The sequence below is a fragment of the Quercus lobata genome, chromosome 11 (genome assembly GCF_001633185.2).
Source record: "Quercus lobata isolate SW786 chromosome 11, ValleyOak3.0 Primary Assembly, whole genome shotgun sequence".
In the NCBI taxonomy this organism is placed as follows: Eukaryota; Viridiplantae; Streptophyta; class Magnoliopsida; order Fagales; family Fagaceae; genus Quercus; species Quercus lobata.
The window spans coordinates 8818660-8834978 of NC_044914.1; the positions used below are offsets into that span (position 1 = coordinate 8818660).

General features: G+C 35.1%; 1 protein-coding gene across 4 annotated transcripts; it reads right to left on the reverse strand.

The window, feature by feature from the left end:
- Positions 1-2090: 2090 nt before the first annotated feature.
- Positions 2091-16319, reverse strand: LOC115969535 (DExH-box ATP-dependent RNA helicase DExH10). 4 transcript variants are annotated; one of them, XR_004087002.1, is made up of 18 exons: positions 16086-16319; positions 14013-15211; positions 12454-12768; positions 12214-12318; positions 12052-12120; positions 11185-11352; positions 11022-11093; positions 10815-10931; positions 10340-10549; positions 10042-10200; positions 9408-9497; positions 9189-9281; positions 7657-7810; positions 6114-6262; positions 5928-6023; positions 4990-5082; positions 2286-2483; positions 2091-2201 (listed from the first exon to the last, which is right to left on the reverse strand). XR_004087002.1 is itself a non-coding variant. In XM_031089205.1 (17 exons), exons 2-17 carry the CDS (start codon positions 15111-15113, stop codon positions 2373-2375), a joined length of 3102 nt encoding a protein of 1033 aa, XP_030945065.1. In that variant the 5' UTR covers positions 15114-15211; positions 16086-16319; the 3' UTR covers positions 2091-2372. The 4 variants fall into 4 exon arrangements, 2 of the variants coding, with proteins under 2 accessions (XP_030945065.1, XP_030945066.1); XR_004087003.1 differs by having other exon boundaries at positions 2102-2161; XM_031089205.1 differs by having other exon boundaries at positions 2091-2483.

The window sequence follows — 16319 nt, forward strand, 5'->3', positions numbered from 1 at the left end:
TGATTGATTGAGATTACGACTACTTTCGCTTCCACATAATTTAGAATTGCGATGTGCTCCATTGAGTATTATATTTTATTTTGTTTTCCTTCTCTGCATAGATGGGCTACATTGATTTTAGGCAGGAACAAAGTGAATGAAAAGGGAGAGGAGAGGAATTGAGGGGATCCAAATCCTATTAGTTTGTGGGATAATTCTGGCCATTCCTCTCTCTTTCAACCAGGAGAGGGGAGATTTCTGGCCACCCCACTTACTTTGGTCACTTTATCAAAGGATGGTGATAAATAAAGTGAATGGGTAAATTATACTTTCCGTCCCTATTGTAAGTTTGATTTAGTCCTTAAAATTTTAAAAATAGAATAATTTCATCCCTCCATATATATTTTTTGAACAAAGTTTCTCTCCAACCATTGTTTGGAGAAACTCTTCAAACTTCTCATATATATATATATATATATATATATATATTTTTTTTTTTTTTTGTGAATTTTGAAAATCTAACTATTGAATTTCATATTCTGTATATTTTTAACATGCATATTAAATTTAAATTTTGTTCAAATCGGATATTATTTACTATTTGATCAATTAACTTATTTTTTATATACAATTTTAAATTACAAAAATTTGAAATTATAACATTTATTTGATGACATAGAAATTGATCTTTGATTTACTTGAAATTTTGTAAGCATTAAGAATGTAGTAAGAACATGCAATCTAATGGTTAGATTTTTAAGATTCACACTCAATATATATATATTGTTCATATTTTTTATAATTTTCATTACTAACAGTATGCGATATATAAAGTGAATGGGTAAATTATACTTTCTGTCTTGAAATTTATTGTAAGTTTGATTTAGTCCTTAAAATTTTAAAAATAGAATAATTTCATCCCTCCATATATATATTTTTTAATTTACATTACTAACAGTATGCTGAAAAACCCCATTTTCGATCGAACAAACTATATATTTAAGGAACCAAAATTGAACTAAATATAGTTAATTAGATAAAATGATTTCTCTTCATGAACTTATTTAAAAGTTAGATTCACATACCTTGTATTATTAAAAATTATTTGTAATTTGGTATTATCACTAAATCTATACAACATATAATAATGAAAAATTAACAATCAATTTTATGTATAACAACGTTCCTACAACTATTTGAATAATTGACCATTACAAAGTCTATCTTTTATCTTTGATTTCATTTTAATTTTGGTTAAGGTGATATTATAATTTTGTGATGGCTTTAATAATCACGATAACCTCCTTGGGGGAATGAGAAATTAAAAAAAAAAAAGAAAAAAAAGAAAAAAAACATAAACAAGTTTTTCTTGAATTGAACCTGAGCTTTTGATGAATAACTCGGTTTATTTGCAACCTCATCATATTCAAAGAGAAAATAGGGGGCTCATGAGTCATGACTTGGAATCCGGGCCGAACTAATCTATATCAATCTCCCATAATATTTATCATGAAGCAAAAAGGTAATAATTTCTTTTCAGTGATGGGGTCTAGTCAATGGTTTGAAACTCAGTAATGTCCTGCAATTATCGTAGAGTGATCTATCCCCAAGATTGCCAAACCATATCAAGAACTTCATCGATCAGCCTGGCAATCTTCTTCGCCCTACATTAAATTTCCCCCAGTCTCTAATATCTTCAAAAGAGACTCCCATGGAAAGGCAGTATTGATTAAAACCAATATGAAAAATTCATCAGTCTCACCGTCTCCAATAAGAACAAGTTATAAGAACTTAGTATTATTATTTTTACGTGTTAAAAAAAAAAAAAAAAAAAAAAAAAATCTACGTCAGAAGCAAATCATAAGAAAGTGCTTCATATTGTAGCAATTTACTGCTGAGGGAAAAACAAAATGTACAAAAAAGTAAGTTTTTTCTTTTTTGGTTACACTCTTTCTACTCTTATTGGCTAACTGAGTTAATATATATAAATAAATAAAAACTTAGCCAAATTGACAATTAACTGGGCCTGCCCAGTGTGGCGTGGAGTTTTAAAGGTGTAAAATTTGTTAATGAACATGGGAAAAAAGTTAAATAAAAAGAAAAAAAAATAATAATGACAATATCATTTAAGAGATTCTGCATTACCTTCTCAACTATCTTTTACAGAAATCAATTCCCTAGACTGCGTGTATACAATGTGGGTTATCAATTGATTGAAAAACCTAAAAATAAATATATAAAAGAAAGTTTTACAAGGAACCTAATTGAAAAAGAACAAAAATGAAAGAGTAAAATACTAAACTCACCTCATGGCACAAGAAGGATACCTAAAATGTGATCTGGCATTTGCTATGGGAGATACATCTTCATTCCCAGATCTGCAGGATGATGATTTACAAATACAGGGAATTTGCAAACATTATACCCCGGCGAAGGCTTTCGCTAGCTGCTGCAAACTTGTTCTCTAAATTAGCTTCACCAACAGCTTGGGCAGCATTACGCAACTGAAAAAAAGAAAAAAAGAAAAAAGAAAAAAAAGAGGGAATTGGAAATTCAGGGGAAAAAAAGAGTTCTGAGTGGCAAATTTTCATCTATCAAGAATTAACATTCCAGCTCCATAGTATATAGATTCAAACAAAAGAACTGCTTGGGAAAATAGCATGCGCGCGCACACACACATCTATTGCTTGTTCAACAGAGAACTGTCCCCAAGGAAAGTAACATCTGCATGTTTTGTGAGATTTGAATGGAAGCACCTGTTGAAACAAGCCACTTTGGCTCATCCATTTTTATGGTTTTCAAGAGAGCCACCAACTAGCCATTTAAAATATCACAATAACCCAAACAAACATGATCCAGGAACACAGCCATGGAGGTCACTAGACAATGACATAGAGTGTCCAACACCAGCTACTCCCAATAAATGTAAGAAGCGAAAAGCTATCCATACATGTATACCCTTCTTGTTACTATAATCTAACAAAATATTCTAATTTTTCCTCTCATATATCACCCTAGTTTTTGTATGTTACACAGTTATGGTATAGTGTGATACCAGCTACCCTCATTGCAGCACCACCACACCATCACCAAGATTCACTTGCATTCACTGCCATTAGCACCATTCTCATAGTCATAACAAGCATTACCACTGCAAAACTAGTGTCTCACAACAAACATCTAGTACCATATTGCCAAATTCAATGAAATCATCGGCAGCAGCACCATATCACCGCCATAACAACATTATCCCCATAACTGACACTATTACTACTAGGAGTGTTGGGGAGACAACACCTTAGAGAAACTTGAACTGAGGAGTTAATGTAACATATAGGTACATCACTTGACCCAAAAGTTTACACCAATTGGTGTGGCCCAATCATGTTAATTATAATGTATTAACCACTCACTTTTGTCATTATTATTCAATGTGAGCCTTCACTACTTCACTAACACACTACTTTTTTTTAATATAAATAATGTAAAATTTATTCAAATCATAAAAAAGAATCACCCAAATATACTTGACATATACAGCTGGGATCATAAGTTCATAACAATCAAGTACATAAGTTACAAACATCCATCAAATCATAGATTGAAAATATGGAATGGCTTCCAACGAAGCACATCCAATCAGTCAGCATTGTAAGGAAGAAAAATCTAAGATCAGCTATTGTCCTTTCTGAATCCTCAAAGCACCAGTTGTTTCTCTCCCACCAAATGCACCACATCAAGCAATGAGGGACAGCCATCCAAATAACACCATTGCGATGACGACTAAACTTACACAAATATTTCAACAGGTACTGTATCACTTACAGCCTAATCTTTAAAATTACAATCACTAATTACACCAATCAATTATATCTGAAATCCTCCCCCCCCCCCCCCCTCTTCCTCTTTCCACAAAAGAAAAGGGGTTCATCCAAATAAAGAAAATGATAGGATTTCCATACCTTTCATCTTTAATCCACTTATTTCTAAAATTCATTCTTCACGGGTTTTGCTATTTAAAAAAGTACTTGATTTCAATTGTCTAGTTCATAATTCAGGTAAAAGTTGAGTCCTAAATTCTCAGGTTTATCAAGTAGCATCTAAACAATATCTTTAACATATTACCATCAAATGCTGGCGATTAAGAGATACATAGCAAAAAAAAAAAAAAAAAAAACATAAACCCCATTTATGTGTACCCAATGTTAAAAAAAAAAAAGGTCATTGAGAGAACCAAAAAGGTGTTGGTTCAAGAAATAGAGGTCTTTAGTTTGGGTCAACTGAAGTTGAACCATATCATCATACATATATTCTTTTTGGAAAATATATTTCAGATAAATATGGATTTGTTGTGTAAATGTACAATTTAAAGCAATAGAACTAACATAAAGAAAAATCTTTGGCCCGATAAGGGATGTTGATAAATGTCCTAGGTCTGAATCAAGTTGTTACATATGTAGTAGACATATGACAACACCCCCACCCCCCCACACGAAAACTCCCCTCCTTTCTCACTAAGTAAACAGAACCCACACACCTGCACAAGATTGAACCCATGAATTCACCTTCCATCCTTATTTACACTTAAAGGAAATGCAATCTAACATCTCTCATATTTTTCTTTCTGACTTGTATATATCAATATTTATGGTACTAAAATGCAATATTACTGATTGATGAAAGACTAAACTCAAAACTGAAAATCAAATAACATCATACTGGTTGATGCAAGACCCAAGCTCTACTGAAAATTGAAGATCATATGAGAAGAGAATCAAAGCAACCACCACTTCCTCCTTTTTTTTATTTTTATTTTTTTATTTTTAGAAATAATTACAATATGCTACTAATCCTGCAGCTTGAACCCTTTTCCTTTTAGACCCCAAAACATTTAGTGCATGGGAAGGTTCCAATTCAGCTACAAAGCCCTTGGCAACCAGCACTTCCTATTTATACTGCCACAATTCACAATATAATAGAATGAGATATCCAAAAATTTGATCAATTTACCTGATTCAAAAACTCATCAAGCCTTCTAGCACTTCTAATAATACTACCCTCAAAAATATCAGTCATTTGTATAACCTCTTCAAAATTTGCTCCCTGAAAGAATGAGCACAAGCAGAATTATAAGCAGAATGGCTCATTACTTAACAAACAATAGGAGAGAGTGCGGAGAGAAAAAGAAGGGAGGGGTTTGATGAAGTACAAAACTAAAACGATGCAACAATAAAATTGAACAGAAAAATAAGGAAAAGATAACCTAGGAGTTGGCACCAAGTGAAATCACTAGCGGGAAGGATGCAATACAACATAATGCAATCAAATTGTTGGCCAAAAATATGAAAACTCTGTTCACAGCGGTGCTGAAGTTTAGAATTTTCATAATTCATGAGTCCAAATTTTTTGTTTCCTGAATATTCATGGGTCCAACTCACAGGAGTTTTGTGGTCTATATATGCCTTATCTTATAATAATGTGTGCTTTAGATTAGTTTATTCCAAGGGTCAAGGTTAATTGTTGCAATGGTTTTTGAGAGGCTTATATAAGCTTTGTATTGGGACATTTTTTATCATTAGCATAATCTAAATTTTAATGGCCAGGTTTGAGTTTCTCCCAAAGCCTTGGAAGGTGTGATTCTTTCTTTCACTAGGAAGGAGTAATTAATAGGAACCTACTCGCGTAATGCTAGTTATTTAATGTTTTTCATAGTACAGCTGAAATTGTGAGCCCTTAATTCCCAATCAATTTCTCCAATTCCCAAATCAGCTACAAACCCTAACACTAATTTCCTAAAACATAATCTTCCATTGACATCCTGTGTCAAAAGGTATGATTGATACATTAGTACACGTGCTGTGTGCTTTGGCTTTTTTTGTAATTTTCTTTTTCTATCAATAAAGCTTATTAATTATCAAAAATGATTGATGCATCAGTAATAGACTAACCTTTGACCAACAGTAAATCACATCCATCAAGTATGGCCTTACTGTGGATTCCACATACTCATCCACATTTACATCCAGCTTGCATTCATGTTGAATCTGCAACATAGAAATACGTTTATAACTGTTCATTCAGCAAATTGCATACATGAACCAGAAATCAAGCTACAATGCTAAATGATAAAACACCTCCGCTATTCTTCTTGCACTTTCTTGGAGTTGTTGTAATGGTCTCCCAAGCTCTGTTCGCAATTGTATCTGTTCACTTGATTTATCTCCTGGTATAAAACAACTTGAAAGAGCAGCAATTTGGTGATGATCAAGATCATTGAATGTACCTGATCAAAAAGATACAATCAGAATTCACATTCATATTTATGCTAAATAATTTGATAATCAATAGAGGGGAGCAGTGGCAATTGTGGATTAAGTAGGTGTATGAACTATTGAAGATAGCTAGCAATTGTATTTTTATTTAGGTCCTCATAGTATCACTTTAAAAAAAAAAATTATAGGTAATTAAACTAATCCTCATAGTTTATTACTTTATAAGGTTAATACTATTTTACTTCCTAGAAGCATGGTTATTTTTTGTACTTCAATAATGGTCAGGGTTTCCTATGTTAGAATTAGGCTTTAGTACTCCTATATAAGCAAAGTATTGTACACTTGTGAAGGGGGATTATTCTGATGAATAAAATTTCAATTGAAATTATCTCCATGATCTAGTGCCGACTCCAACTAACCTTAGGTGTTGACTTCTCTAGTGGTTTTCCTTTGTTTGGTGTTGACTCCTAGGTTTTCTATCTTTATTTTCCTATTCTTTAATTTTGTTGTCATATTGTTCCAGTTCATTCAACATCAAATTTGGTACCAGAGAAAATTTCGGTTTGTTTGAAGCATTGCTGCAAGACAAATCAGATCAATTTTACAACAAAATAAAATAACAGAAAAATAAAGATTGAGAATCTAGAAGTTAACACCTAGGGTTGGTTAAAGTCAGCATCAGACTATGGAGACAATTTTAATAGAAAGTTTAATCAATAGAATAATCCCCTTCATAGGAGTTCAAAACTTTATGTATATAGGAGTACTTAAGCCTAATTCTAACTCGCATAGGAAACCCTAATTATTATTGAATTACAAAATTAACCATCTAGGAAATAAAATACTAATAACCTAATATAGTAATAAACTACTAGGACCTAAAATAAAAAAATGTGCCCAATAAAAAATAACAACTGACTCTAAAAATAAATAAAACTGAAATAAAATAAAGATCTCTTTTAGCCTCCTGCATTATCTAGATCCTGCTCACTTGCCTCATGTGGGCATAATTCTTCACAAACAGATTTGTGAAGTCCACCTTGTAAAAATATAATGTTTGTACATAACTAGTTGTATATAAAAGAACATATATTTCTTAATTCTTCAGAGCTGGATAAGAACAGACATGGAAAATTCCCACAGGTTGGGGTCAGCCTTCTTACAAGCCCTAATGTGGCCAAATAGCCTTGATCATAAGACATGTTCCTAATTAAATTTGGCCAGCCAATTCCTACCTAACCAGCCTAATATTGCGCATAAAATAATTATAAGATTATTTTTTGATAATTAGATAGTTCAGGAAGAGAGGATTTGAGAAATAATTATAAGATTTTTTTTTTTTGATAGGTAGAAAATAATTATAAGATTTTGAAGACCGCAAAAGGAACAGTTCATGTAAAATCACCATTAAACATCAGTTCAGTGACAAGGAGCTCATCGCCTGTGTCTATCAAGCAGGCTGCCCGACCCTTCAACTGGACAACACCATCAGCATCAATATGACCAAGCTTTTTCAAGACCCGTGACCGGTTCTTAAGTTCATCACGGAATTTTTTAAGCTGCAAAAATTGATGAGAATTCAAAATTAAACAACAAAACATATGGAAAAGAGAAGATTACCAAAGGGGGCATGTTAGATAACATCATTTAACATTAGAATCTGACTATTAATATGGAAGTCTGCATGGTCTTCCATACGCTTTTGTAACATGAGCGTATTCCCCACATATTAAGGAAAAGAGTGAAATAAATAAGATACCACAACCAGACTCTGCAAGTTCATTCCAAAGGATCTATGCTGATTGTAATGGTTAAAACCAGCGAAATAATTTCTTTTCATGAAGGCAGAAAGAGAAACCAGGAGTGGGGGTTGGGGGGTAACAAGATTTACAATCTAGTACACACTCAATGTGGTTGACCTTCATCCGGTATTGAGTTCATGACCCAAGCTAAGGGGGTGTTTGGATTTCATGTTTCTATAACTCGTAACTCTGTTTCCATCACCCATAACTCAAAAATGGTGAGACCCATGACTGAGAGGCTTGTTTGGATTTTGTTTTCATCACTCAATTCTCTGATTTTTGAGTGATGAGTTATGGAAATTGAAAACACATTTTAGGCGTTTTCAGTTTCCATAACTCTGTTTTCAATAGCATTTCTGTAATTAAAACTATATATTGGGTCCCACGGTCAGAGTCAGCCGCAACATTTGACCCTTTTTTTTTTTATTCACTGGGTTCGGTGAGTTTGGTTTCTTCATCTTATTTTTTTTCTTTTTCCTTTCACACTAGGTGGCTTCTTCTTCTTTCATTGGGTTCGGGTTTCTGGGTTTTTTTTTTTTTCACACTGGGTTCGAGCTCCCTTCACACCTCCACCTCCATCTCCATCGCCCTCTTCTTCCTCTCCCTCCTGTACTCCTCATAGTCATTTGGCCTTGCCAGATCGTACTCCTCAATTACTGATGACGTCACCCCAACCAATGATAGTTGTGCCGCCAGTGCCGGATTGGGGGTTTTGGCCTTGGTTTGAGATTTGAGAATGGTCTGCGGCGGAGTGAAGACCGAAGAGGACTTGCAGAGAGTCGGTTGAGCCATCTTGGCGTTGCTGGACTAGACGGTGGTGTTGCTGGGCTTGTCTTTGTCGGCCGAAGAGGGTGGAGGGAGGTCTCCATACAACCCAATGCAAAGAGAGAGAGAGAGAGAGTTATTAGGGGCCATGAGTGAGTCAGGCATGGGTCCCACAAAATAGTAGAAATATTTGAGTAATGACAAGTTGAGTGATGGTGCCAAACAGACTTCATGTAGAGAGTTAGGATATTTTAAGTAATGAGTAACGAAAATTGAGTGATGAGTGATGAAAAAAAAATCCAAACAGGGCCTAAATGATTCAAATAGGGGTCATATCCAATTAAGAAAAGAGCAACCAACAAAGGCAAACCTGGGAATCACGCATTTTCGACTTAAGTTGTTGAATTTCATGGTTCACCTCAGCTTTCCTCTGAAAAGATCTCATCTGGTGCACGTCTTGAGACTGGATTTACAAAATGAAATGGTTATGTAAACTCATTATAGCAAAGAACAATGTGAGCAACACACTATCTTCAAAACTTCACAAAACAATAGAATAGCAATGTTCATTCTAAAAACTAGGATAAACCTTGTGTAGTGGATGAGCATATAACTTCCGTTCAAGTTCCTCAATTTCGTTCACCAACTCAACAATTTCTGAATCTTCAATGCCCATATCCTGCATTTCAATATTAGAGTAAAATAAAAACACCAGTCTAATTTTATCCAATATCCAACATTCTATCACACAACGAAAATAAAGCCTTCCAAATACCCATTGGTAAGTAGTCATACCACCTCAAGGACAGGTCATGTAGGAACCATGGTCATGAAGGGATACATGAAATCCCTAATTCCCATGCCTGCATGTACCAAAAGATGTCTTAATTTTTAGCCTTATTTATGTTTATTTTTTGGGGGGAGAGAAGGGGGTTTTAGGAGGGGGGCGGGCGGTGGAGAGGAGAAAGAGAACAAGAGGAAGAAGAAAAAACAGTCAGTGGCAACAAGCACATCATAATATCTGAATACATGGCATCCCTGATTCCCATGCCTGTATGTACCAAAACAAGTCTTATTTTTACTTTTGGCTTTTAGGGTTTTTTTTTTTTTTTTTTGGGGGGGGGGGGTGGGGGTGAGAACAAGAAGAAGAAGAGGAAAAACAGCAACAAATTAGTGACAACAACAGGCACATCATATTTTCAGAATGCAGCTAAAGTAGTTACCTTTACAGGATTAAGCTTTGGAAGGCCTTGTGGAAAGCGAGTGTTCAGCTCCTGTAAAGCAAGCAATATACTTTGCCTGGCTTCCAGTGGCCGGAGATCAGAAGGTATAGATATCATCAGTTTGCTTAGAGCAGCAATTAGGGGCAACTGAACAGGGACCTAAAGTAGACAAATTAAAAAAAAATTAAACTCCAAACATTTCACATACTTGGCATGAATAGTTCTCTGAACCACAACTAAAAATTGTAGTAGTAGTAGTAGTAGTAATAATACTGCTGTCAAATATGTCTCAACTCACCACATGCATTTCACCCTTTTCTCCAGGGCGGGGCGGGCACGGTTTTGGCCGTGAACTATTCTCACTTGAACCAGGAGAGCAATGAAGTAAAGTATCAACTATATAACCACCCCCACGTGAAGGCAATGAACCTACCCCTGTGGATGGCCTTTTAACAACATTGACCACAACTCCCCAACCCCAATCTGTTCCACCTTCCCTTATCTTGACCTACAATCAAAAAAGTGCTTCCAAGTGAAACAAGAAGCATAAATGTACCATGCACCATCGTAACATGAAGCCAAGCATATGCCCTAAACTAGCATATACTGAAAAACAGTAAGAATTAAATGAAAGAAGAAGATTACAAGCAAAGCTACATAAAGAAAACATGAAGCCAAGCATATGCCCTAAACTAAAAAACCCAAATGAAAAAAATAAATAAATAAATAAAAAATCAGAAAAGAGGACAACAATATTATATAATATCACATACCAGTCGACCAGGACGAAGATTGTAGAGGACCCTTTCAGGCCTAGTTATTTCTCCCATCAACTTCTTCTCAAGTTGGGCTATATCCAGTTTTAGCTTATGATAATCAGCAACTTCAGCCTACAGAAAAAACAAAAAGATATGAATAAACACAACAAAAATTAAAAAATGATTTTGTGGACTGTCCAAGGACCAAATGAAAAATGTTACCTCTCCGGAAGCATCAAGCATGGTAGCTTCCTGCTCCAGCTTGGAAACCTTGTTCCCTATATCAGGTAAGGCCTATGCAGAAGGAAAAACTGGTGAGTGACCAATCATCATGCACCATGTAAAGATTAAAATAAAAGGATTAAAGGAAGGGTTCAGAAAAAACCTTTTCATACTGAAATTGATGAAATGAATTCTTTATTACATGTTCAGCAGTAAACTGGCCTTCGGCACGACTCATTAAGTTCAAAATTGAGTAGTAGCTCAGCCTGAAAGTACTAACTAATGGAGCAGGTTTACCCAAAACCATGTCCTTGAGAGCATTCATCTCCATCTGTTAAAGATAAATAAATAATCCTCACTTGTTTTTGAAATCCAACAAGAGATCTAATGACCATGGACTCAGGCACAACATGACATGGGACATGGCAATATAGCAATTCTTGAAAAATTAGGACATGATATGGTGGGGATATGAAAATTAATTAATTAATAATATATCTTTAGTTATATTTTATTTATTTGTAGGAATATTTTATGTTAATTTTAAGTTTTCAAAATAAATAACAACTAACCAAATCTTAAAAAACATAGTAACCCATGCCATACTCCCAGGAAAAGCTCAAATGACCTTCAACAAAAGGGATCTAAAATCAAAGGATTGTTTTTAAATAAAAAAAGCATTTTATTCTCCCAACCCAATGCGCAAACGCTTGCAAGAGTGCCCCCAGCATGTCCAACATAGACACCTGGGGGTTTTGAAGTGTCCATGCTCATTATTGACGCTTGACATGAAAGACCAATATTTCTTTTACAATATTGAGGTTGAAATACCAATGTTTCTTTGAAATACAAATTAATGTTGAAATAAAGCAAAAATATCCCACAAGGTCAACATCAAATAAAAACTTCATGTGGAAAAGGTTTTCTAAGGGTTTGATGAAAGAAAAGTTACAGAAAGTCTCTATGATCATGAGAATACAGGAACAGAAAATCATGTAATGCAAAGAGAGAAAACTAGCCATAGAATCACCTGCTCATCAATCATAATAATACAGATACCACGCTCATCTTTGCCACGACGCCCAGCCCGTCCACTCATCTAAAATATCATTAAAAATTTTTATACGAGTGCATGTACAAAGTTGTCTTGCCGGATGCTAAAAAATAAAAAAGCGATGAAATCTTTGGTCACCTGTATATATTCACCAGATCCAATTAAACGATGACTATCACCATCCCACTTTTTGACAGCTGTGAAAACAACAGTTTTTGCGGGCATGTTTAAACCCATGGCAAACTGTCACAATGATAAGTTACTGTAAATCTTATCAATCATTATTTTATCCAGAGACTAAGGCAACAATAAAAGAAGAATTTTGAAACAAAGAAAGGGGGGGTTTTTTTGAGGGGGCGGGGGTAGAGATAATCTTACTGTTTCTGTGGCAAAAAGGGCCTTTACAAGGCCTTCCTGAAAAAGAATCTCAACCAATTCCTTGATAACAGGAAGAAGGCCAGAATGATGAACAGCAATACCTCGCTGAAGTAGTGGCAACATTAACTCAATGGCAGGTAAATTTCTGTCCTCCTCATTCAAGCATTGTATTGCATTTCGAAAAACCTCTTCCACAGTATCCTTCTCCTCTTGGCTATTAAAATCAAGCTTGGACATGGACATCGCATGTTGTTCACATTCTCTTCTACTGAAGCTGAAGATGATTACTGGCTGGAATTTTCGTTCCATAATCATCTGAAAAAAAATAAAATAAAATAAAATAACAACTCAAGCAATAAGTATGCTGTGCAAGATTTTATGCTATATAAAAGCAGCAAAGAAACCTAAGATTTTAATAACTAACAATATATAGTCAGTGTGGAGATCTGCCTGCCTAACATAAAAAATTCTAGTTCACTAAGGGTCCGTTTGGATACAACTTATTTTTGTTGAAACGGAAAACTGAAAACACTGTATCAAAATAATTTTTAAATGTGTGAAGAGTGCTGTGGGATCCATTTTTAATATTTTTTTTCTGAATAAAGTGGTTGTGGTCCCATGAATAGTGCGTGAACAGTGTTGCTACAGTGCATGAACAGTGTTGCTACAGTGATAATTGTCTCTCTGAAACGCATAAAAAGAAAAAAGCTGAAATCTGAAACGCAGAAGCCCGCAACGTGAATCCAAACACATACTAAGAGTTCGTTTGGGAACAGCTTATTTAGCTGAAACTGTAAATGTTTTGCTAAAAGTACTGTAGATAAAGCTAAAAAGTAGTTAAAATAGTACAGTGAGACTCATGAATAGTACCAAAAAGTGCAATGAGACCCATGAATAGTAACAAAAATAAGCTAAATAGTAAAAAAAACTAGCTTTTTAAGCCAATGCCAAACACAACCTAAGTATAAGTCTCCATCATAAAACAAACTTTTGTTGATAAATAGCAAGCAATACAATCTCCATCTAAAATCAAACAATGAGAAGAGGTTGAAATCTAGCTACGAGATCCTAATTAACTCCTGAACTGCTGCAAGGGCAAGCACATTTCTAAGAGTATAGTGTAGCAAAAAAAAAAAAAAATTTATTCAAGCTTCTAATTATTGACTTCTCCCATATCCTCATAATATCAGCACAGAAAGCAAATATGTTGACACATCATATGCGTGGAGGGCACTTGCCATCATTCCAAGGTCCAGCCTTTTTAATTCAATGCATGGGCATAAAAAAAATCTGAAAGTCTTAATTAATCTTGAATTGTAATGTAATTGATAAAAATATAAGGCCAATTGGTGCAATCAAGAAAAAAAAATAAAACGGTAACAAAAGAATGGATCAAAGTACCAAGATTTAGACCACCCAGGTCAGACAGAATTAACTTATTATTTTTTAAAAATAAAAATAAAAAGGAGAGGAGAAGAATCATCAGCATAAATTAAACAAAAATTCAAGCTGCTAATAACATTGCAATAAAAGGTAGCACCTAAAATTGGAAATCTCACCTTCACAATTTTGGATATGTCAGAACCACCAGAAGCATTCCCACCTTTTGCAATTCTCCCACTTGCTCTTCCATTAACACTCTTGTTAATATCACCTAGCTTCTGCTTTGAGAAAGTATCCTGCAACTTCAGAAAATTGTCCTCCCTGAACTGTTCATTCTCATCAACCACAAGATACAATCCATTCCCACCCACGGGAAAAACATAATGCTGCAGAGGAGTTGGTCGGAAATCTGTGTAGACCACATGACATGGCTGTTTGTGAATATTACATATCCACTCAGCAAACTCAGTGGCATTCGACATTGTCGCTGAAAGAAATACCATTTTAATAGCTGGTGGCAAAAATATAATGCTCTCTTCCCAAACAACCCCTCTTTCACGATCCTTCATATAATGAATTTCATCAAAGATGACCCAAGCAACTTCCTTCAAAAGCTCTGAACCCCTATAAAGCATTCCCCTCAGAATCTCAGTTGTCATGACCAAACAACTAGCATTAGGTGACAGAGTAACATCACCTGTCATCAATCCCACATCTTTAAATTCCTGACTAAGCTCTCTGTACTTCTGATTGCTCAAAGCTTTCAATGGCGAAGTATAAAGAACCCTCTGCTTCTCTCTAAAAGCCATTGCAATAGCATACTCAGCAACTGCAGTTTTACCTGCCGAAGTATGTGCTGACACCAAAACCGACTCATTCCGTTCTAAGCATGCCACAGATACCCGCTGAAATGGGTCAAGCGTAAATGGGTATGTCTTTGCCATCTTGCCATTATACATTGGATTAGAGAGGGTTCCATGAACAGATTCAACCTTGGTTGGAGTATACCCACTTGGCACTGCAACCTCATGGATGCATGTGCGCGTCAGATTGGATTGATTTCGAAGGGATTCTTGATTGGGGGTTCTAGTCACCTCTAAATCATCAGGTTCACTTTTTCCAGTTGGGGTAGATTGTTGAATTGGAGTTACAAGAAGCTCTGAATCTTCAGGTTCTCTTTGTCTTTTTGGAGTAGATCCCTGACTAGGGGTTTCGGTGACTGTAGATTGTTCAGTTTCAGGTTCTTTTCGTTTTCCAAGCGTCGGAGATTCTTCCATTGCTAAAAATTAGACCTACTTTGGTTCTCAACTTCACTTCAATATGGCTTAAGCTCAATCAACCGAAACCCTCAAATTATATACTTTAAGGCTAGTTTCTGTACACAAATTAGAAAATAACATATAAGGGTTCATATAAAAACAGAAAATTTTTCATTCTTTAGAGGCTTCTAGACTTAAAAACTCTAATATGAAAAACCTAAAACTTCTTTAAGTGATGCTAGGGATACCACAAATTTTACTACATAAGACTTACAAATTGATGTGTCCACCAATAAAAAAAAAATTCAAACATTCATTGTTGAAGTCCACCAATCACATTCATTGTCACATCAACTTGTAAACATTTTCTAGTAACTTTAACAATTTCCAACTCCTTTTTGGCAACAAGTAATGCTATAGACACAACAATTTTCACAACAGATGTGTTGACTGTTGACAAGTTTTTACTTGTTATCATCTGGGCCACACCATTGACACCATTTTGTTACCTATCAATAACAACTTGCCAACCCAACAGTTGTGAAAATTTTTGTCTCTAGACTTAATGTTAGGCAACACAAACAATATTTAGGGATTAATATCTAGGATTATAAAAAAAATAATATAATAAAAATCCATTCAAGCCCTAACTTTCAGGTCCAACAGTGTGTGTGCTTCCTTAGAAATGTTTCAAAAAGTCAAATTTTCTTTTACTTACTTTCCGGTTGTCTCAGCAACCAAGCACCCTAGTCTGAATTCCACTTCAAAACAGGGCCGGCCCTTCCCTTAGGCGAGTTAGGCAATTGCCTAAGGCCCCCAAGTGGAAGGGGGCCCCAAAATTTTAACCAAAAAAAACAAAAATTTTGGTAAATCCTATTAAACATTGGTTCTAAACAAAATCATTGACCAAAAATCAACCAGATAAACTACAAATCCGATCTAAGAGATTAACCACAAAACAATCACAAATCAAAACACTAAAAATTTTACCTTTCTCTCTAGTCTCTGCTCTCCGCCTCTCTCTAGTCTCCAGTCTCCACTGTTCAGTCTCCAGCTGAACCGCCTCAGCCTCTCTCTGATTCTCTGCTCTCCGCCTCTCTCAAGTCTCAACTGCTCACCTCACCGTATCAGGTTCTGAGGTTCAGGAATCAGGTATAAAATTATAAATATTTGGGCCATTTTATTTGTTAAGAACTTAAGATAACTTTGTTTGTTTGGGCCCTC